The sequence below is a fragment of the Hibiscus syriacus genome, unplaced genomic scaffold (genome assembly GCF_006381635.1).
Source record: "Hibiscus syriacus cultivar Baekdansim isolate YM2019G1 unplaced genomic scaffold, ASM638163v2 tig00111795_pilon, whole genome shotgun sequence".
Classification (NCBI taxonomy): domain Eukaryota; kingdom Viridiplantae; phylum Streptophyta; class Magnoliopsida; order Malvales; family Malvaceae; genus Hibiscus; species Hibiscus syriacus.
The window spans coordinates 94,375-117,738 of NW_024063181.1; the positions used below are offsets into that span (position 1 = coordinate 94,375).

Consider the following 23,364-nt stretch of genomic DNA (forward strand, 5'->3'; position numbering starts at 1 on the left):
AGAGAAGATGAAGAAGGATTTGGGATAAGTTTTTAAAGGTTGTTCTTTCAAACAATAGAAGCAGCTGTAGAAAGTGGAAAGATTGAGTTGATAAATAAGAGAGAAGCGGGATATGTAAATATATGTTATTAATGGCTAATCAAACCAAACAAATTCTCCATTTTTATTATTTTTTTATATTGGTTTATGGTTTTGGGTTTAGAGACTCCCACGTCACTCCTTCACTTTCCCAGAGAGGAAAAAAAGGACCCAGATTTTCTTTCCAACCAAACAGCAACATCAAGAAATACAGGTAAAAAGAAACCACCTTTCCCCTTTTGACTTTGATTTTGGAACCTGACAAAGATGATGGAGAATCTGAGCTCTTTTAAAGTTAAAATGGTAATGCTTATACTGTTTTTTCGCCGGAGAAACTGGTTTTAGTTAAAATTTAAAACGGCAGAGGGAGGAATATTATTGACGGAGGGGAGCTTAAACTGTAGATACGAATACATTGACGATGAAGAAGATGACGAACACGTGTCGCTTTGTTAGGCACCCACCTTCATCATCTCCACTTTTTTCGGGTCAAACTCCGATAGATATCCTCGACAATGGTTTTTACTGTAGAAAGTTGAAACCCATGGATCAGCCGTTGTATTGTGTTTAATAATATTTTCGTTGACTTCTTGATAGTATGGGTAAACTACCGGAATGATCACTTATCTTTTATTATATTTGTGCAATTTTGACTCACAACTTTCAAAAAACTTAAGTTTTGATAACTTAAATTATTGTTTTATTAAATTTTGATCACTGAGACGTTGAATATCATTAGTTTAATAATATAAAATATTAATAAAGTAATTTAACTTTTAATTCATAGATTTAAGTAAAATACTAAATATGTGTCGTTTTGTAATTTCAAAATAGTTTAGGAACAAAAATTGAATGTAAACTAAGGGATTGTTTGTTTACTTCAGAATGATTAAGCGCTGAATGATTCAAATGCTGAACGATTCAGAGACTCTGTATGAATTAGCTCTGAATGTGACGTGCTGTTTGATAATGGCTCTGAATCATTCAGAATGTACTTCTGTGCTGAATCATTCAACACTGTTTTGCTAAATCAGTCAGCACTGAATTATTAAGAGGTGCGAAACAAACGCTCTGAATGTTGAATGGTTCCATTAAGAGGCAAACAAACAGCCCCTAAGATATAGTTTTTACAAGATTCGAATTCTAAATATAATGTAAATCAAATTTAAATTCAACATAATTTTTTATTACAAAACCAACAAAAGAAGGAAAAAGAAGGAAATTTAGTTAATATGATATTTAACATTCTATTCTATTAAAAATCAACATTTAATTATTTAAGTTTCTCAAAACATATTTTTATTAATTTAAGGTGATTATAACGTAATATTTGTTCTAAAGATTCTCAATGATAGTTTATACCCTTGCATTTTATGGTGTTCGAATCTGAGACTTTCAAGAATAACGAACATTCTTTTTAACTACTTAAGTAACTTTGTTCGTGCTACATTTTTTTTATATAACCATCGGTATCTGATCTATTGATCTACCAATTTACTCCATGCGCAATAGCTAGAGTTTGAGGGACATCCATCTATTTATTTTGTATGTAAAATTGACGATTTCAGTATTATTTTCTCATAAAAAAATTCTTTTAAATGGAAAAATATAAGTGGGTTTCACTTACCAATTCTAGGCATACAAAATTTAGAAGGATTTGTGTCTTCTTAGGGTATTCGGTGGCAATATATAGAGTTTAAGGAATATAAATAATACTTTATAAAATGATGAAAAAAGTTAAAATAAAATAGAAAGAGAAATTATATTTGAAGTTTAATTTTTAAAATAGGTAATTTAGAGTTTTCAAACAAAAGTAATTTAGATAATACAAATTAGAAACAATAAGAACTAAAATCCTTTTTAAGTAAAATAAAATAAAATTAAAAATTAAAAAATAAGTCAAGCCTTTAAATTTAAAAAATAAAAATAAAAAAGTTAAATTTAACATATACTCATTTTAGTTTCAAATTTAAAATTAAAAACACGATTATTCTAATTAAAAATTCTAAAGCTATTCACTCATATTTTAAGGTGTAGTAGGTATCCTATTTAGACTTAATTAACCCTTTTTTTTATTAAACTAAGATGATTACAAAATAATATATATATATATATATTTTAAATAGTATCAATTATTTAACAATAAACGCTCAATCATCCTGCTACAATATTTGATGTTTAAACTCGTGATCTCTAAAAACAATAACTTTAACCACTAAAATAAGTTAATTCGTGCAATTAACCCTTTTTAGACATACTTTTAAACTTTTTCTTAAACTAAAATAAGGATGATTCTTCTGAACTCTACGAGCGGCGATGAACACCACTAACGATGAGAACTATTAATTTAATTTATAAAATTTAAAATACTAAAGGGCTCAATGTATAATTATAAATTACTTAAAAAATTAAAGGTAAATTATTTAAAATAAAGGGTAAACTATAACAGTGATCACTTAATTATTTCCTCTTTTCATTTTGACTACCATTTTTGAAATTTTGTCAATCAAGTTACTAAACTATTTAAATGTATTTAATTAAGCCACTTGTCTTTCATATTTAACGGAGAAACTGATGTGGCAGTTAAAATATTTGATATAGTTACACATTTGATCATTGTTACTTATATATTCTATCAATTTGGTCCTAATTTTAATAAAATTAAAATAAGTTTAACCCTCAAAGCTAGTAATAGCAACAAAAATTGTAAAAGTCATCCTTTCCTGGGAAAAAGGAATCGACATTGGATCTTGAGAAATTGATTTGGGAAATAGGTTGTTTTGAACAATAATTATAAAAGTCATCATTCGCTGGATAAAAGAAATCGACATTGGAATTGTTGATAACTTTGACAAAATAAAATGAAGAAAACAATTTAAATATTTTTAAAAAGGGAAAAGAAATAAATAAAAGAAAAATCTTAACCGAAAAATATATTTTGGTTACATAATAAAATATAATTTTAAATAGTAAAATCTCGTGTATAATTTGATATTATTTTATTGAAAAGAACAAGTGAAATGAATATACTGCCCATAGAAAAATAAAATCATTAATGCACATAGAAATCGAATGTTGGAATCTGCTCCCAGCAAGGACACAACAGGTTGATAAGTTTCTTTGTATTTTTTAAGTTTTATATTGAGGTTTATACAATTGTTTTGGTCTTTAAGCATTGAACTTCACATGTGTTAATGTTGGAACTTTGAAGTTATGCAATGCAAGAATGGTGATTTTATAATTTTTTATTTTTATTTTTACATTTTGATATGCTTGATGTAAAGCTATTTAGATGAAATTTTATACTTGAATTTGATTTTAATGTTCAACGTGATACTTAATTTTCATTTTAATCGCTAATTAGATACTTGAATTTAACTCTTTTTAATTCAAAACATATTTGTTTTGTTCCAAATTGATAGTTTATATTATGTTGGGGTTCCTAAGCCAAAGTTGAAGGATTAAGTTTATTTTAATTTATTAAAATTAGGACCAAATTGATAGAATATATAAGTAGCAATGATCAAATATGTAATTATATCAAGTATTTTAATTGTCACATCAACTTCTCCGTTAAATATTAACGACAAGTGGCTTAATTGAATGTTTAAATAGTTGAGTGACATGATTGATAAAACTTTAAATATAATGGTTAAAATGAAAAGGAACAATAATTAAGTGACCATTGTTATAGTTTACCCTTTATTTTAAATGATGCTTAATAGAATTTTCCTTAAAATAAAATATGAAAAATATAAGAATAAATAGATTCCATCCAGAGAATAACGACAAAACCAACCGAAATGACACGATCTCCTAGGTCAGATTTGGACAAATGCGATAGTGTCGTCCGGCTTCAACCGCTATTACAAAAACCATTATAAACGAGTATCTATACGAAACTTAATAACCATGTCGTCCAGTGGATCTGGTCAACTTTCCGATGAGAGCGACAGCAACATGCAACCAGCTGAAGATGATTGCGAGCGGCTCATGTCTTCACTGCCGGTGGAGAAAGGTTGGGTCGATCGCCTGTGTCAGTTTCAAGGTTTTTGGATCAGTCCTCGCAAGCTACGAGACGTGCTCACTTGCCAACGCCGCTTTCAAGCTCAGCACACCGACGTCCTCCTCGTTACCAATCCGAAATCGGGAACGACGTGGTTAAAGGCCATTGTTTTCGCCTTGATGAACCGGTTCCGATATCCATTCGCCGATGACAATCACCCTTTGCTCTCGCACAACCCTCACGTTCTTGTCCCGTTCTTGCGGGCCGAGCTTCACGTCGATGGTCAAGTCCCATCTCCGAGGATCATCGCTACTCATTTACCGCACCATTCATTGCCGGACTCGGTGAAGGACTCGCCTTGCAAGCTCGTGTATTTGTGTAGGAACCCAAGTGACACTTTCGTCTCGCTTTGGCACTTCACAAACAAGATCCGATCCAATGGTTCGGGAACGGAAGCGGTTTCTCTTGAAGAATCCTTCGATCAGTTCATCGGAGGTGTGAGTGTGTATGGACCGTACTGGGACCATGTTTTAGGGTATTGGAAAGCGAGTTTGGAGAACCCGGAAAGGGTGTTGTTTTTGAAGTACGAGGGACTGAAGGAGCGACCCAAAGTGCAGGTGGTGAAGCTAGCTGAGTTCCTCGGACGACCGTTTTCGTCGGAAGAAGAGACGAACGGTGCCGTTGATGGTATACTGAAGCTATGCAGCTTTGAGAATTTGAGCAATTTGGAGATTAACAAATCTGGGAAATTGACCTCCGAGGTGGATTTCAACAACTTTTTCCGGCGAGGTGAAGTCGGAGATGCTAAGAATCATTTGACTCCTCATATGATCGAGAAGCTAAACCAAGTTATTGAAGAAAAGTTGTATGGCTACGGATTAAAGTTTTAGCTCCTACAATGTTCTGATTACTCCGTGCACAAGGAACAGAATTCAAAATTTCATATTAGAATTATAAATTCAAAAAAAGTATAGTAAAAATTAAAAATTAAAAATATATAACCGTATTTCTTTTTTTAAAATGATAATTGAATTTATGTTTCTACTTTATTTTAGTTATTCGTAATTAAAAAATAAATAAAATTATTGGTAAGATAGAAACATGTTTACAAACTTTCCGACTCTCTTTCCATGATTTTCTTGGCAACCAAACAAATTTTTAACAAAGAGAAGAAAAAAATACGCAAATGCCGTTGACACTGCATATTGGCTCCATTTTGAAGCAATTCACATGGCATGATGTCGGCTTAGTGAACCTTGCACAGACTTCTTTGCTCTCAACGGAAGGTAACTGGAGGAACCCCAAATCAACCGAGACCGATCGCACGACCGGGCGACATAAACACTAGAAGAGGAAGATGGAAAAGATGGTGGGTGGAGTTGCCGTGAAGCACAGGATGTGGGGTTCAATTGAAAGGATTTCATGCAATGAAAAATTGAATCCAATCCCTACCGCCAATTGGCTTCAAACTAATAAAAATTGAATCAAGTGATTTTCTAATTTCCCACCGTAAAATTTCCCCTTGTGATTTTTAAATTCTGTTGCTTATGAGAAGAGAAGAGAATGAGAGGATTTAGGTTTAGGGTTGTAAATTAGGGTTTTATATCAAATAAATTATTGTTCAAATGCCAACATAGATCTTACTTAGATTAAATGACTTTAATGAAACAGTCCATGTCATCATCGTTATAGAAATCAGTTGTCATATCAGCGTTCCGTTAACGGATTAACGGTGAGGCGGCATAATTGGACTTAAACATAAACGCCAGTGTTAAAATTGGTAAAATTAAAAAACCAGTGATATTTTCAAACTCGCGTTTAAAGTGAGTGATATTTGAAGTAGATAACCCTAAATATAAATTCACGTCTTATTTCTATACAAGGCATATCTTATTAAATATGAAAAAAAATGTATTTGCTATTATCCAAGGGTTTCACGATTAAAGAGGTAGTTTTAACTATAAAAAGGGTAAATTACCTATTCAGTACTCACTAATAAGAATCTTAGGATGATGGTTGATTTAACTATGCATGTTCACTTACGATGATGAATAAACCAATGGATGATATTTTTTTTATATAGAGAACTAGAACTTTGCCAGAGGATTCCAACTAAGTCTTAAAAATAACTATTCATGTATTCTAAATTCGTCATTTTCTATTAAAAAAATACGTCAGTTTAAACTGGACGTTAACATGTTGACTACAATACAATAAACTATGATATTAAAATCTCAAATAATTATCATTATCAGTCAACAGATTAACGTTCAAGTCAGACTATCGTCAATATTTTAATAAAAATAATGACTTTGTAACTTATATCACGTGCAGACGACGGGTCTGCTGACTTCTGACGTATATCACGTGCAGCATTGCTATTCACGGAGAACTAAACCCCATAAAAATAGTTTTAAAATAATTAAATACATATTTTTAACTTTATTTTTATTATATTTTTAATTGAATGAAGTTTTGCTTAATACTGTGTATACCTTAGTGACGTTTTAATACCAGATGGTGCTCTAAGAAACAGTATGTAGTGTCTCGTTCCACTTCCAAAACCGAGCGTAGAAGCCTGGCCAACTCAGTTGCTGAACCAATATGGATTGAACAACTCTTATTGAAATCGGTGTAATGTATTATTCATGGGAAACCGATTGTAGAGGTGAGAGTGTGCATGGACGGTATTGGGAACTTGTTTTAGGGTATTGGGAACTTGTTTTAGGGTATTGGAAAGCAAGCTTGGAGAGCCCTGAAAGGGTCTCGTTTTTGAAGTACGAGGGACTGAAAGAGCAACCCAAAGTGCAGGTGTTGAAGCTAGCTGAATTCTTTTATTGGTTAAATTACTTTTTTAGTACTTAAATTATTAGTTTTGATATGTTTTAGTATCTAAACTTTCAAAAAAAAATCAAAATCATACCTAAATTACATCTAACCTCCTCAAATGTCTATATCCAATTCAATTATGTTTTAAAAATTTAGATAGCTTCTTTAAACCTTTTTAAATAAAAATTGGTAAAGTACACAAATGGTCTTCCGATTATAGGGTATTTCTTTATTAAGTCTTTCGACTATTAAAAGTTACAAAATGATCCTCCAACTATAGAGTGTTATTTTGTTGAGTCCCTTGACTATTAAAAGTTACAAAATGATCATCCTACTATTCATTATGTTCCAAACTCGTCCTAATATGTTAAAAATTGGTGGTATTTTGAGCCGAACGTTAACTTATTGACTGTGATATGATAAAATCTGATCTGATAGTCTCAAATGACTATCATATCCTAGTCATTATGTTAATGTTCAGCTTAGACAATCACTAATTTTTAAACGAGAAAGGACAAGTTTGAAACATAATGAATAATCGGGTGACTATTATGTAACTTTAATAGCCAATGGACTAATAAATCAATATTCTATAGTTGAGGGATCACTTTGTAACTTTTAATAGTTGATGGACTTAATAAAGTATTACTCTATAGTTGGGGGACCATTTGTGTACTTTACCCTAAAAAATTTATATAGACTGGAACAAGTAGGGGTGCTTAATAAGTTGAGTAGCTCGAACTTGACTCAGTTAAAACTCGGTAAAAGCTTGACTCTAGTTGACTCGACTCGAACTCGAGCTCGACTTGAGATCTTAACGAGCTAATTTGAGTAAAGTCCAACTCGACTCGATAAGTTTACAAGCATATCGTTAATTTTTTTTATAACTTTTTAGTAGTTATTTAAAAAATATTTTATTAAAAAATTATTAATTTACGAATAGATAATAAAAAAGATGATAAAATAGTAATCAAGTATTTTTTTAATAAATAATAAACAATACTAAATTATTAATTAATAATTATTATTTTACTACACTCAAAAATTAAATTTTAATTATTATTTTAATGTATTTGTGGATTGTTATTTTGAAGTTTAGACTTTGAATTTGTTTCATACACTCTTCTAATAATTTTTTTAAATTTATTAATTTATGTTTATATTAACTTTTATATAATATTAGTAGATTTTACGTATAATTATAAAAATAAGATAAAAATTTTGGTGAGCTTAACGAGCAACGAGTTTTTTTAACGAGCACGAGTCAAATAAAATTTTAACGAGTTTAACGAGCAACGAGTCGAGTCGAACAACAAAATTTTTTAATAAGCACGAATCAAACACTGTACAGCTCGCGATTACTCGCTCGATAACACCTCCTAGCAACAAGTATAAAAGGGGAACAGCCTTTGGCAACGTGAGTGAGAGTGGCATCCACCATTAGCTTTCACCCACGTGGATGGCTGCTGATTTGTCAACCACCCTCTGGCTGCTCCTAGACACCATTTCGATCTTACAATATTTTAATTTTAAATATTTAATAAAAATTTCTTAATCCAATAAATACGTATCACGTACATGTGAAGTCTGTTTTAAAATATACAATGATAATAAGTGGGGGTGTTATTTAATTAAAAATAATAATATAATCTGATACTTTTAATTCTTAAAATCTATATAGTCTAATTTATTATCAAACTATAATTAATTGATTCCGAGTGTAGGTTACCGATATGTTAACAATAGAGAAAGACAAAATATTGGGACACCTATAATTAATTGATTCCGAGTGTAGGTTACCGATATGTTAACAATAAAGAAAGACAAAATATTGGGACGTTTAAATCCCTTCAAAATATTCTTTGGCTAGAGGAAGTTAGGGACAGCTGGGAAGGTTGTTAGGTAATTAAGCTGTTAAAAGTAGGATGGTCATGAGTCGACTTAGGTCAGATTTTCTGTCAACTTGATCCGACTAAAAAATTATATGTACTCCACCCGACACGAATTCGACCTGAAAATTATACACTCTTTATCCGAGCAGAATCTGACCCTTTCTTTTTTAGATAAAATCTGAATCTGGCTCAAAATAATATATTTATAAAAAAACATTACTTTTATTTAATGAAAAATAGAGATTTCATTAAAACATAATATATAGATGGATCTTATTGTAATTATCCCAAAATATATAAAGTAAAATTATATTATTTTGGGTCGGGTTAGATAATTTTTATCTTAAATCCAAACCTAAACTGACCCGAACATAATCTGTAACATCCTCAATATCGAGTTAGTGACCAAATTGTAAAGTTTCAGAAATTGGTGATTAAAGTAGGATAATTGAATAGTTCAATGATTTATTTGGAAATATTTCCTTAAAGATGCTAGTAATTATAAAAGGTATTAAAGGGCAAAAGGGTCATTTGACCAAGAAATGAATTAAAAATGAGATATGATAAGGATATATACATGTGGGAAAGGAGAGATTTCTCCAGAGCTTTCTTCTTTCTTCTTTTTCTTCATACGTGAAAGAGAGCCAAGCAAATGTAAGCCTTCTGATCTGTTGATTATTTGTTAATTTAAAGTTTGAGTTTTGATTGTTAGATGATAACTAAGCTTAACTTATCTTAAAATCAAAAGATAAAAGAGTTAGGGAAGATTAAAGATTTGGAGTTCTTGAATGAAATTTTGATATAGAGTTGATAATTAGAATTGGAAGTTGGATTTGACTTGTCATCAATCTAGTTAAGACATATGAAGTGTTAGAAGTGGAATTAAATCATGTTGCAAAGTGGGTATAATTCTTGAATCTCATAAGGAGGATAGGATTTTGGGGTTTAAGATGAAATAAATGAGTATAGATTAGTTTAAATAGGTTTATAAGAGTTAAAAATAGAAAAAGGGATGAAATCTGAAGAGTTGATAGAATAAAGAAGGGATTTCGTGCTCAAAGTATCATTTCTGGGTTGTGTGCATCGATGCATCTTCAATGTGCATCGATGCACTCTCAAATAAATGAACATCGAATGTAATTAGTGCATCGATGCATAAGGAGTGCATCGATGCACCTGCTTAAAATATAAACATCAAATAGGATTTATGCACCGATGCATGGATAGTGCATCGATGCACCTGTCAAGGGATGCATCGATACATGGTGTAGTGCATCGATGCATGCCTTCATTAAAAGTTGGAAATAGCTTTCTTTTTAGCCTAAGGAACGATAGTTTAGAATATATCAATTAGTATACTGATATGTATCAATGTATTACTATGTAGATTTAGAACATAATCTCGTTCTGGAACAATTGAAGGATTAGAATCGAGTCAAAACAAGGCTAAGGTGAGTACATATTAGAAGTATGGTACAATGGAATAAGAGTTGTGATAAGTCTAATTCCTATGTTGATTTTCGTAGCACAATAGTTATGAACATGCATACATGATAATTATTATGATACATGCATAAAGTATATATGTTCATATTATTTGATAAATGATATATATGAATAGATTCAAATGTATATGTGACATGGTAAAGGATATGAGTTGTATGATCACAAGAGAAATGACATGAATACATGAACATATGAAATATAAGAATAATGTCCACGGTATACGATATGAGAGCTATAGGTATAGTTGGCATGCCAAGAGTCGAGGGTTCTACGTGGTCCTTCGGGATATATATGTATCCTTTGGAACATTTACAGTGTATTTTGAGACAGATTTGATCCATTGGAATATGTATATGGTTCTTAAGGAGTGGTCCTTCGGGACAAATACAATACATAGGTCCTTCGGGACAAAATTTCATAGCCCCTAGTGGGACCCATACGAGCTGTGGTGACAGCATAGTGCACAACCTCAATGTACTCGAATACCTTGAGTTCTCAAAAATGTACATGGGCCTATAAAAGGTTATCAAAGGTAATTACATTGTTATAGTTATATGTTATCATATTATTATTGTTTACATTGAATTGTATACGACATGATTGAATGGATAGATTGCATGTTCATATTCATACTGAATGCATTATTATTATATTTATATGCCTCACTAAGTCTATGACTTAGCGTGTAAGTGATTTACACGTAGGTACCAAAAATCAGGAAGAGCAGAAATAGGGTGGCAAGAACTGCAACACTGCTAGAAGATCAGATCAGAAGTAACGGATAAAGTATGTCTTTTGTCGTGTATATGGTTGACATGTAAGAAAAGTGTCTGTTACAAATGCTCTGATCATTTTTGTTTTATTTTGGTTAACCTGTGTAAAGTAACAATGTTATTTTAATGAAAGTTTTAAATTTCCTTGATTTTTCGTCAAGAGTCAAAGTTTGAAAAGTCAATGTGACACCTCAGACTCATATCTGGGTTGGGTACTGGTTGAGGGTGTTACATAATCTCTAAGAAAAACTGACCCAACTCAACCCGAACTCTAATTATTTTTAAAAAATATGACCCCAAAAGATAAGATCATGTCAAAATCTATCTGGTTCGAGTTCGAAGTATTATGGGGAGAAAAGCTGCCGACCGTTAGAATGATGATTAGGGTTGTCATTTGATTGACAATTTTGAATGCAATACAACTACATAATATAGTGCTTTATTAAGTCTCTTGACTATTAAAAGTTACAAAATGGTCATTTGACTATAGAGTGTTGTTTTGTTGAATCATTCGACTATTAAAAGTTATAAAATGGTTATTCGACTATTTGTTATGTTCCAAACTCGTCCTTTTTCGTTAAAATATTGTTGGTATTATGAGCTGAACATTAACATGTTGATTGTTATATGATAAAACCTAATCTCAAAATCTCAAATGGCTACATATCTTAATCATCATGTTAACGTCTAACTTAGACAACAATCAATTTTTATCAAAAATAATGAGTTTGAAACATAATTAATAGTCGGGTGACCATTTTATAACTTTTAATAGTCGAGTGACTTAATAAAGCAGTACACTATAGTCGGGGGGCCATTTGTGTTCTCTACCCAATTTTATTTTAGGGTTGTTATAACAAGCCGTTTAGTAAAATTTTCATTTTAATTTACACCCTGTAGTTTCAGTCAACCCATGTCCTCCACTAAATCTGATCAAGTCCCCTACGAGACTGATACTCAATCTGATCTTCCCAAATACCTCCGGGAATCGGGTCTCACCCCTGAATGCAAGCAGCTTATGTCTTCACTGCCGGCGGAGAAAGGTTGGGTAAATCAGTTCCATCAGTATCAAGGTTTTTGGATGAATCCTCGCATGCTACAAGCAGTGCTCACTTGCCAACGCCACTTTCAAGCTCAGCAAACCGATATCATCCTTGTTACTTATCCGAAATCGGGGACGACATGGTTGAAGGCATTGTTTTCGCCTTGATGAACCGGATCCGAAATCTTCCCACCAATCACGATCATCCCCTGCTCTCACAGAACCCTCACGTTCTAGTTCCGTTTTTGGAGGTCACGCTATACGTCGATGGCCAGGTTCCTGATTTCACCGATTTTCCATCTCCACGGCTATTTGGTACTCACATGCCCCACCCTTCGTTGCCGGACTCGGTGAATAACTCGGCTTGCAAGCTTGTGTATTTGTGCAGGAACCCGAGTGATACTTTGGTGTCGCTTTGGCACTTCACAAACAGGATGATACCCGATGGTTTGGGAAAGGGAACCGTTTCTCTTGAAGAGTTGTTCGATCAGTTCATCAGAGGTGTGAGTCTGTGTGGACCGTATTGGGACCATGTTTTAGGGTATTGGAAAGCAAGCTTGGAGAACCCCGAAAGGGTGTTGTTTTTGAAGTACGAAGAACTGAAAGAGCAGCCACAAGTGCAGGTGTCGAAGCTAGCTGAGTTCCTCGGACGACCATTTTCGTCGGAAGAAGAGGCGAACGGTGCCCTCGATGGTATACTGAAGCTATGCAGCTTTGAGAATTTGAGCAATTTGGAGGTTAACAAAACTGGGACATTGGCCTCCGGTGAGGATTTCAACAACTTTTTCAGGCGAGGTGAAGTCGGAGATGCTAAGAATCATTTGAGTCCCCATATGATGGAGAAGCTAAACCAAGTTATCCAAGAAAAGTTGTATGGCTACGGATTAAAGTTTTAGCTCCTACTAATGATCATAGTACTGTGTTCTGATTAATCCGTGAGTGTTTTAATAATGACCCGGCTTCGAAATGTTCAACCAAGTCCACCCTCGTTGATACAATGTTCAATGTCGTGCTTTAGTATTTTTTTTATAACCAGTATCCGATTATTAATCGACTAATTCAGAACGGGTATTGTAGAAGCAAGAGCGATCCTCCCAACCCAATTTACTCTATTCGTAATAACCAGAATTCGAACCCTAACCTCTCTTAATGTTTTAAGGTTTGTTGTTTTTGTCATAACGAGTAATGTTGGCGTAAAGTAATATGTGATTATAGTGGTGGTTTCATTAGCTTCTTGTTTTGGTCATTGTGAATTTCATTCTACACTCAAATTATTTTATAATCATCAGATCTATTAATTTTCTCGACCTATAAATAAAAATCGTAAAAATTTAATGTTAAGTTTTAAAAAATTAAAAGCTTAGATACTAAAATGGACTAAAACTAATAGTTTATATACTAAACGTGTTAAGTTTTTAACGGCGAGTTACTAAGATGAAATGAAAACGGTTGATATGGTTTTAAAAAATTGAAATTTTATATACTAAAACAGATCAAAATTGATATTCTAGGTACTAAATTCGAATTTACCCTAAAAATGTATATAGATTGGAACAAGTATACAAGGGTGTGAGTGAGAGTGGCATCCACCGTTAGCTTTCACCCACGTGGATGGCTGCTAGAGACCATTTCGTTATGCAATATTTTAATTATAAAATTAAATATTAAATAAAAATTCTTAATCCAATAAATACGTATCACGTACATGTGAAGTCTGTTTTAAAATATTACAATAAATATGTATCACGTACATGTGAACTATAAATATTAGAGAAAATAACCTCAGTGACCGAAAATGCCTTGTAATATACTATTTTGACCAATTTTTTTTGGATTTGTCAAAATGACCAAGTAAATCGCAATGCGATCTCCGGTATCGCAAATCAGTTTCCAAATTCGCAACGCGATAGTCGAAGTTCGCGTTGCGATTCATTCCAAATTCATTGCGAGAGGCGAAGTTTGCATTGCGATTCATTCCAATTCGTTGCGACAGGTGAAGTTCGCATTGCGATTCATACTTCGCCTTGCGATTCATTCCAAATTCGTTGCAATAGTCCAAATATTGCATTTGTTTCTTAAGAATTTTCTCTAAAAAGATAGAATTCGCGCGGACGTGTCAAGGAAACGTATTACCACGACCACGACCCGAGACGGGACGGCGGCGGCGGCGGCGGCGGCGCGCGAGAGTCCCCCTTGTTCTCTATCACTCAACAAGGAAGTGGGAAAGCCAAGCCTTAAATACCATTCCCAATAGTGTTTCCAATACTATGTGGGATTGAGCATTACCAACACTTGTTTCCAATACCATTACCTTCATTGTTGTAAGAGTTTAATTTTGAAACTAAAAAAATATTTATTCGAATAAATAACTTACCCTTTGAGGACTTTGATCATAAATGAAGTAATTGCTAAAACTAACTCTGATTCGGGTTCTTATAGTGTTCAAATGACTTGCTTGCAAAGAGTAGATGATGACCAAACAACTCGATATGTTTCCTTTGTGTCATTATCAGCTAGTTTTCGTAGCATCCTCAGTTGAAAACTTCCATCATTGTCTCCTTTGCATTTGTTTGGTTAATATTTTTCTTCCATCAAAGTCCTCAAAGGGTAAGTTATTTATTCGAATAAATATTTTTTTAGTTTCAAAATTAAACTCTTACAGGTAATGAAGGTAATGATATTGGAAACAAGTGTTGATAATGCTCAATCCCACATAATATTGGAAACACTATAGGGAATGGTATTTAAGGCTTGGCTTTCCCACTTCCTTGTTGAGTGATAGAGAACAAGGGGGACTCTCGCGCACCGCCGCCGCCGTCCCGTCCCGTCTCGGGTCGGGTCGTGGTCGTGGTCGTGGTCGTACGTGTCTTCGACACGTCCGCGCAAATTCTATCTTTTTAGAGAAAATTCTTAAGAAACAAATGCAATATTTGGACTATCGCAACGAATTTGGAATGAATCACAACGCGAACTTCGCCTATCGCAACGAATTTGGAATGAATCGCAACGCGAACTTCGCCTATCGCAACGAATTTGGAATAAATCGCAATGCGAACTTCGACTATCGCGTTGTGAATCTGGAAACTGATTTGCGATACCGGAGATCGCGTTACGAATTATCGATCGCATTGCGATTTACTTGGTCATTTTGGCAAATCCAAAAAAAGTCGGTCAAAATCGTATATTACAAGTCCGATTTAATTTTAAATACAACATTTTATAACAATATTTTAACTAAACTATACGTTTATATATATATTTTTTAAAAAAGAGACATTTTTAGCATCAAACTTATAATTAAGTGGTTTTGAGTGTAGTTTACCCATATATTTATAATAAATCCCCTCAAAATATTCTTAACGTAAATTAAAATAGATTTAAGCACACATATAGATGTCAAACGGACAGGGCGACTTGTGGATACTCTTTTTTTATCTTCATACTCACTTAATATTTTTATATCTATCATCTATTCACTACTCACATATAAATTTTTAAATTCATACCCGCTCACGCGGGTATGTTCTCAAATTCACCCCACCCCACTATTAAATGGATACTCTGTCTGACCAGTCCATGTTGACATAACAACAACGTCACGGATTACATAATCAACAAAACATAAAACAAATACATCCATTAAGAAGTATAATAAAATAAACCAATGATTAATTGAGTTTATACCCTAATATATGTTTGCATTATGTTCTAATTATTTTTGGCTTATTACGTTTCGTGTTCTTTCGTTTAGGAATATTACATTCTGCATGTAGACGGATACCCCTTGAAATCGGAAGCAGAGAGACAAAGGGTAACTCAGTGTCTCGAAGCTATCAGAATTTGGTAGTATGCTCTTGTTTTACTTGAATGATGGATTTCATGACATCAAATTCAAAGATTTCTTCACATATTTTATATAGGGACTTTTAATGCAATTAATCTTATTATCTTTAGTGATTACTTCAGTACTGTAAGCGTATCATTGATCTGCTTGAAATTTGGGAATTGTACTAAAATTAAACCCATATAATAATATAGGGACTTTTGATGGAATTACTATTATTTTTCTAGTGGAATAAATACTGAGTTCAAGTTGGAAGTTAATGCCAGCACCCAACGATGCTTCCCGGAAATTTCCTTCGACGTATATTTTATTTTATAAAAAAGAATGGAACAAAAGGGATTTATTTCCAGATTTACCCCTCTTAGCTACCACAATTTACACCAGATTCCAAGCAGGGATGGGCATGGGACCCGAATTCGATGGGTTCCGACTCGACCTGATCGGGTCGGATTATTTTTTTAAAAATTTGGGTTTGGGTTGGGTCGGTTTGAGTTTAGGGTGAAAAATACCCGATCCGACTCGAAAAAATTTATAATTTTACCTTATATATTTAGAGATAATTACAATAATACCCCTCTATATATTATTTTTTCAATTAAGTTACTATTTTTATTGAATAAAAATAATATTTTTTATTATTTCGGGTCGGGTTCAGGTTAGGTGAAATCTTGTTTTGGTCGGGTCGGGTCTCGGATGAGGATTCCTTGATCTCGGTCGAGTCAGGTGGACCAAAAACCCGACCCAACCCGACCCATGCCTAATTCCAAGTACCATAAATTCTAAGGTAATTATGTTCCTAAGTGAATTTTACTTTCTCTCGTTTACTTATCGTACTTTTAATTTTTTTAATTTGTTCATTTTTTGACAATTTTTTATTGTTCGTTAAATTTTAAAAATTGAATCATTTTGCTCTCTCCTCTATTATTTCTTTAACGTTGTGATGACATATTATTATTATTATTATTAATATAATATAATTGAAAATATAAAAGATAAATTACACCGTTCATCACTTAATTGTGCTATCTCTCCTATTTTGCTCACCTAACTAAAATAAAAATAGAAGGTGGTTGTATGCCATCGCCAGCCACCATCGACCACCGTAGATGGTGGTCGTTCGGTTTCAAATTTCATGGGTGTTTGCCTCGATACCTTAAGTCCGAATTCAACCTCCATTTTATCGGAACTTACTCCGAAGTCCACGAACTATAGATTGAAAGTGAGGAAGCCAAAACGTTACAATAGAGATTCACGAATTTTAGGATATTTTCATGTGAAACAACCACCAGATTCGGATTCAGAGGTCGAGACAAACCGTCCCATGAATTTTGGGTCGAAACGACCACTATCAACGGAGATAGATGGTGGTCGGAATGAACAATGATGTCGTAGCTGACGGTGGCAACTGATCACCTTATTTGTAAAGTAGAGAGAGAATGGAAGGAAAGAAGAAGATTCAAAACGATGTCGTTTTGGTGTATGTTTGAGTTGTTCAAAACGACACCATTTTGATGCTTGTGTCATGTCATAACACTGTTAAAAAGTTAACAACATAGTGAGCAAAATTATTCAATCCGAAAAGTTCATTGAGCAAATTAGAAAAATTAAAATACGGTGAGTAAAATAAGAGAAAAAATAAATTCAGTAAGAAACGGTGTAATTTACCCTATGTGATAGACAACAAACGATTTTTTTTTTCAATTTGTTTATTCTTTTCTTAAATTATTTAATTTTTCAGATATATTGTACTACTTTTTATTATTTAAAATTATTCTAAATATTTTATACGTATTAAATTTTACAAATAGCGGCACAGCGTTTATTATTTTTTCTCAGACATTGGATAAATAAATTGATAAAAACAATTCTGTAGAATCTATTTTTATTATACATATAACGATAATATATAATTATTTAGAATTTAGTCATAAATTATGTTACATGAGTGGTTGTAAATCAATCTTGCTCAATCATATAATTAATTAATACTGATTAATAGATTATTTAACGATAATATATAATTATTTAACTGCTATTTTGATTAAATAAATTTAGTTAAGGGTAAATTGCACTGTTCCTCACTGAATTTTATTCTCTTTCTCTCATTCTCTTATTTTGCTCACCGTACTTTTAATTTTTCTGTTTTGCTTACTTAATTACACAGATGGAATCATTTTGATCACTTTGTAGTTAACTTTTTAACGATGTTATGACATGACACAAACATCAAAATAACATCGTTTTGAAAAACTCAACTCTACACTAAAACGACGTCGTTTTAAATATTTTCCTTCCCCCATTGTCGTCGTTGGCCACCACATCATTTTTCATTCCGGTCACCGTCGACTGTCATGGTGGCCATTCAATCCCAAAATTCATGGGTAGGTTCGTCTCAACCCCCTGAGTTCGAATCTGGCGGTTGTTTCACAATAAAATATCCCAAAATATGTGAACCTTGACTGAGACGTTTTGGCCTCCTCACTTTCAATTTTTGATTCGTGGACTTCTGAGCAAGTTCCGACAAAATGGAGGTTAGATTCGGACTCAATGATTTGAGACGAAGCGACCCATGAAATTTGGGACCTTACGGTCACCTTCTACGGCGGTCGACAGTGGCTGATGGTGGCATTCAACCACTTTTTGCTTTTATTTTATAGTTGGGTGAGCAAAATAGGAGAGAGATAAATTTCTTTGAGGAATGATGTAATTTACCCTTTATATTTTCAACTATTTTATATTAAATAATAATAAAAAAAATGACACGTTATCACATCATTAGAGAGTTAACAGCAGAGTGAACAAAATGATTTAATTTTTAAAGTTCAGTGAACAAAATAGAAAAATTAAAAGTATAGTTAGCAAAATAGGAGAGAAAGTAAAATTCAGTGAGGAACGATGTAATTTGCCCTTTATTTAATTTAACAATAACATAAAAAGATTGAATTAAAATAATTATATACAAAAATTTAGAATACAATTAACAAAAACTATAAATTTTGGTAGAATGTTTTTACCATAGAATTCATCATTCGCAAATGATCTTAAACGACCAACCATTGTTTTTTCTTTTATATTATATTATATTATATTATTAACTATACGGATAATCAATTATATTTGTGTTAAATAATTAATAGGTCGGCAAGTTTTGGCATCATCTGAAAACACGATCTTTGTTACGCAACTATAGAATATAGTAAATTTAACCAAAGCCCAATTCAACTCGATATAATGTTAATAAATAGTAAAATTCAATACCAAATCGACAAACTCCATTACTAGGAACTGTAGTAAGCTTGCATTAATGATGAAAAACGGTGATAATATGTTACATTCTCGTAATCTTATTGGTTTACACGTCTAGGCCATGAAGCGTTACCTGAATCCCATGTTGTGGTTGAAGCAGGAGCTGAGTAAATGGCGAGTGGCTGTAGGATGGAGAAAGCGAGACCGCGTAGCGTCGTAGTATCATCGAAAGTGCCGTCTTCATCTCCGTCATGGCGAAGCTCATCCCCACGCAAGATCGAGGTCCCAACCCAAACGGAAGAAACGCACCGGAATTACGTTTCGTGGCATTGGCGATCCCTCCGGCGAATCTCTCGGGTTTGAAGACATTCACGTCATCACCCCACAAGTCTGGGTCATGGTGAAGTGCAAGATTTGAGACAAACAGAACCAAATCAGGTGGCAGGATCAGGTTGCCTAATTTGGCTTCAGCTTCAACTTGCCTCGCCACGCTAGTCACAGGAGGGTATAATCTTAGTGTTTCATTAATGATCATGGTCATCTGAATGCAAACACAGGTACTAATCGTTAATCCTTAATGGTATCGATCCTGAATTTGACATTCATTGGAATATATGTGCTGAAGGGATAGATTTACTCACAATCTTTAGTTTGCCGATGCCTTCCGGGTTCGGATTTCGTTCACGGAAGACCTCGATCACCTCTTGTCTTGCTTTGTCCTGCCAATCCGGATGTGTTGCAAGAAGGAAGACGGTCCATGCGAGTGAAGAATTCGTTGTTTCTTGTCCAGCAAAGTAGAATGTCTTGCATTCATCGACCAAATCTTGTTCCGAAAGCTTGTTGTTCTTGTCTGTATCATGGAAAGCATTTAACAGCAATCCCAGAAAATCAGTGCCGAAGTTATTGTCCCCATCATTAGCCAATTTTTGTTCTCTTTTCTTCACTATCTCCATCACACATTTGTGTATTTCTTTTACGATCTTGTCTGCTTCAATCTCATCAGCAGTTTTCCAGAACTTGCTGGAAAGAAAATAGAGCTGAACCCCAAGTATTCATGGCTAGTTTCTTAGCTAATTCAAGAGTAAAAATGTGAACTTTTTTTTACCTGATGACAGGAAATCTAGACCTGAAGAAGTTTCTGTTTGTTATGACAGACAGCTTTGTCAACATGTCGAAAATCTTTTCCCCATCCAAATAACTGCTACCGAAAGCTGTTCTGGAGATCACTTCTGAAGTGAGCAACCTGAACTGTTCGAACAATTCGATTTCTTTGCCTTGGAACTGTTTCCACCTTTCCAGCATCGTCTCCACGCTGGCAATCACCGCCGGACTCATACCCTGCGTACGTTGATTCGATACGTTAATTCGGTTAACACCAGAGAATGAACGCATATAATTTTAGAAGCATACTTTCAGGGTCTCCCCATGAAAAGCCTGGTTAGCCAATTTCCTATGCTTTGCCCATTTTTCACCTTCCGATGTCACAAGGCCATCTCCAACTATCTTAATGGCGAAATCATCTTCCTCCTTCCTTTTTCTACTAGTCCTCTTCGGGAAAACACCTTCAGTACTTTTCAGTAACTCTTTGGCAAGTTCAGGTTCTGTAATAAACAACAGAGGTCTAACACCTATCCAACCTAGATGATTCTTCCCTACAAAAAGGTTGAATTGTTCAAGTAAATCGAAAAAATTGGTATTCAAAAACATCTTAATCCCTACCATATGAGCTGATCCTCGAATGAATATGAGGTTGGACTCTGGGAAATATGTCATGTGAGAAAGCAGGCATGGGGTTTCTCAGGGCTTCTTGTCTCAATCTGATGTTCTCTTTGTTGTTGCCATGGATGAACTTGTAAGGCGGTCCGGTGATCCCTTGTGAGCTCATCAAGCGCTGTATACGGAGCGGCGTCCACCAGTATTTGTGCAGGATTTTGGTCAGGGCTATGATCAGTGACAGGCAGATAGAGCCTGCTGCAACGAGGACTGATGCCTTTGCCATGGGATTCATGATTTTGCAGGGGTGATCTTGGAGATATCAGATTTTTGGTCTTTATCTTGAAGATGAGAAAAGATGTCGGCTTGTTTTGGCATCATATGAAATCGTTAGAAGATAAGTGCACGAAAACGTGAAAAATCAAGATTTCTCTTTGATTAGAATGAAATTTGACAATACTATTTCTTGTTTGACCAAATAGAGGCGTAAAAGATTTTCTTTCTAGGTACAAGAATGGAATGTTTGCTCATAATATCATAGGTTACAAGTATAATTATACAATGTTTTAGGGTAGTGATGACCTTGCTTCATGTCTCTTGGGGTCTTATAACTTTTCTAACATGGACCTTCCTCACCATGCAAAGAGTGGAGGACAACCTGAATCCCAGCAAGTGGGATAATCAAGGAATTCAAAACAGGCGAGTGAACATAAGCCGGGGAGAGGACGAATCTGTATCGTTGCAGTATCATCGCGAGAACAATCTTCGCCCCGATGACCGCAAAGTTGGAACCGACGCAGGCCCAAGGACCAATCCCTTGTGAAAATCTTCGTGAGAACATTGTTGTTTGTAGCTATAGCCACCCCTTGTGAAAATCTCTCCGGTTTAAACAAACGACCAATTGTCACCCCAAATTTCGGGATCATGATGAACTGCCAAGCCTGGGAAGAACAACTGAAGGTTAGAAGGCAGAGTGAATTTCCCTAGTGTAACTTCACTTTCACATCTCCTTAGAATGCCAAATGCAGGAGGGTATAATCTCAAGGTCTCATTGATTATCATGGTCATCTGCAATGGTGGAAAAGGAAAAGATAAGCCATTTGGATTGTTATTATACCACAATTAATGTGTGATTTACTTGATTTTCTTACCGGGTTTAGTTTAGACAAGTCATCTGGATGTGGATTTTGGTGACCGAACAACTTGATCACTTCTTCTCTTGCTTTGTCTTGTACTTAATTTCGTTGTTATTTCATTGTTTTTTATTCGTTGGTTTATGTTGCTAAGTTGTACGTTTTCTATCATTTTTTATGACAAACATTGAATTCTATAAACTATGTTAAAAAAGACGAATTCTATAAGTTTTTATTTTTCTAGAATCATAATTGGAACAATGTGCATGACTTGGGGCATGACTTTGTTGATGTAGCGAAGAGTAAGCATCTTCTAGAAGATCCAATCAGCATTTTCGTACAAGCAAAAGACTCGGTTGTAAATCCAGACGTGAATTTAGGATTTATCTTTATTTTTTAGATCTATTTCAAACAATTATGGGAATTATATATTACAATTTATTAGGAATTTTTTAGATGGAACTAGATCCATAATGAAACCCACAATTGTATCCCCTGTCAAACACACGTCTAAAGCATCTATTATTACGTTCCCTCCGCACAAAGTATATAAAAGCATTCCAAACCAATCTAAAAATGGTGGCGCGAAACGACTTACCCCTAGCGTGAGCACAAGCCCATGCGACCTCACCCTCCCAATCAAGAGCCGAACGATGAATACCACTTGTACCCAAAATGATCTTCCAAATCTCCACCGAGAATGGGCATCCAAAAAAATATGGGAACGAGTCTCCTCTGCAGCATTGCACAACACCTAAGCAAGCCAAAGCCTCATCGGAGACCCCCGAGGCATAAACTTCACATTTCTTCGCATTAAGCCGCATGCCCGACCAATCATAAAAACGATCCAAAACACAACGGATACCAAAAATCGAATCCAACGAACCCTTAGAAAAGACAAGAAGGTCGTTAGCAAAACATAAATGAGTTAACGCCACTTTCTTGCACTTCGGATGGAACTGAAAGACCCCATTCCTCGCAGCCAAATCAAGTAACTTGGAATGGATATTCAAAGCCAAAACAAAGTGATATGGCGACAGTGGATCACCCTGACGCACCCCCTAGCCCCCTCAAAGAACCCCACCAGAATACCATTGAAAGACACCGAGAAGCGAGGTGACGTAAGTCAAATCTGAATCCACATGCAAAATTTCTCAGGCAATTCCATCACCCTCAAAACAGCAAGCACAAACCCCCAATCAAGACTATCAAAAGCCTTCTGCAAGTCGATTTTAATAGCGCATCGAGGAGAGAGAAACTTCCTAGTATAACCCTGGACTAACTCCTGTGCTAGCAGCGTAT

At 34.3% G+C, this 23,364-nt stretch overlaps 2 protein-coding genes across 2 annotated transcripts; one reads left to right on the plus strand and one right to left on the minus strand.

Annotated features, from left to right (window-relative positions):
- The first annotated feature begins 3,990 nt into the window (after positions 1-3,990).
- On the plus strand, positions 3,991-13,079 carry LOC120170886 (cytosolic sulfotransferase 5-like). Its single transcript, XM_039178724.1, has 3 exons — positions 3,991-4,619; positions 6,814-6,895; positions 12,750-13,079. Exons 1-3 carry the CDS (start codon positions 3,991-3,993, stop codon positions 13,020-13,022), a joined length of 984 nt encoding a protein of 327 aa, XP_039034655.1. The 3' UTR covers positions 13,023-13,079.
- Positions 13,080-19,171: 6,092 nt separating this feature from the next.
- Positions 19,172-21,317, minus strand: LOC120170888 (cytochrome P450 CYP749A22-like). The gene is made up of 5 exons (XM_039178725.1): positions 20,936-21,317; positions 20,627-20,868; positions 20,322-20,554; positions 19,858-20,236; positions 19,172-19,757 (listed from the first exon to the last, which is right to left on the minus strand). The coding sequence occupies exons 1-5, from the start codon at positions 21,222-21,224 to the stop codon at positions 19,323-19,325; spliced, it is 1,578 nt and encodes a 525-aa protein (XP_039034656.1). The 5' UTR covers positions 21,225-21,317; the 3' UTR covers positions 19,172-19,322.
- Between the last annotated feature and the right edge of the window lie 2,047 nt (positions 21,318-23,364).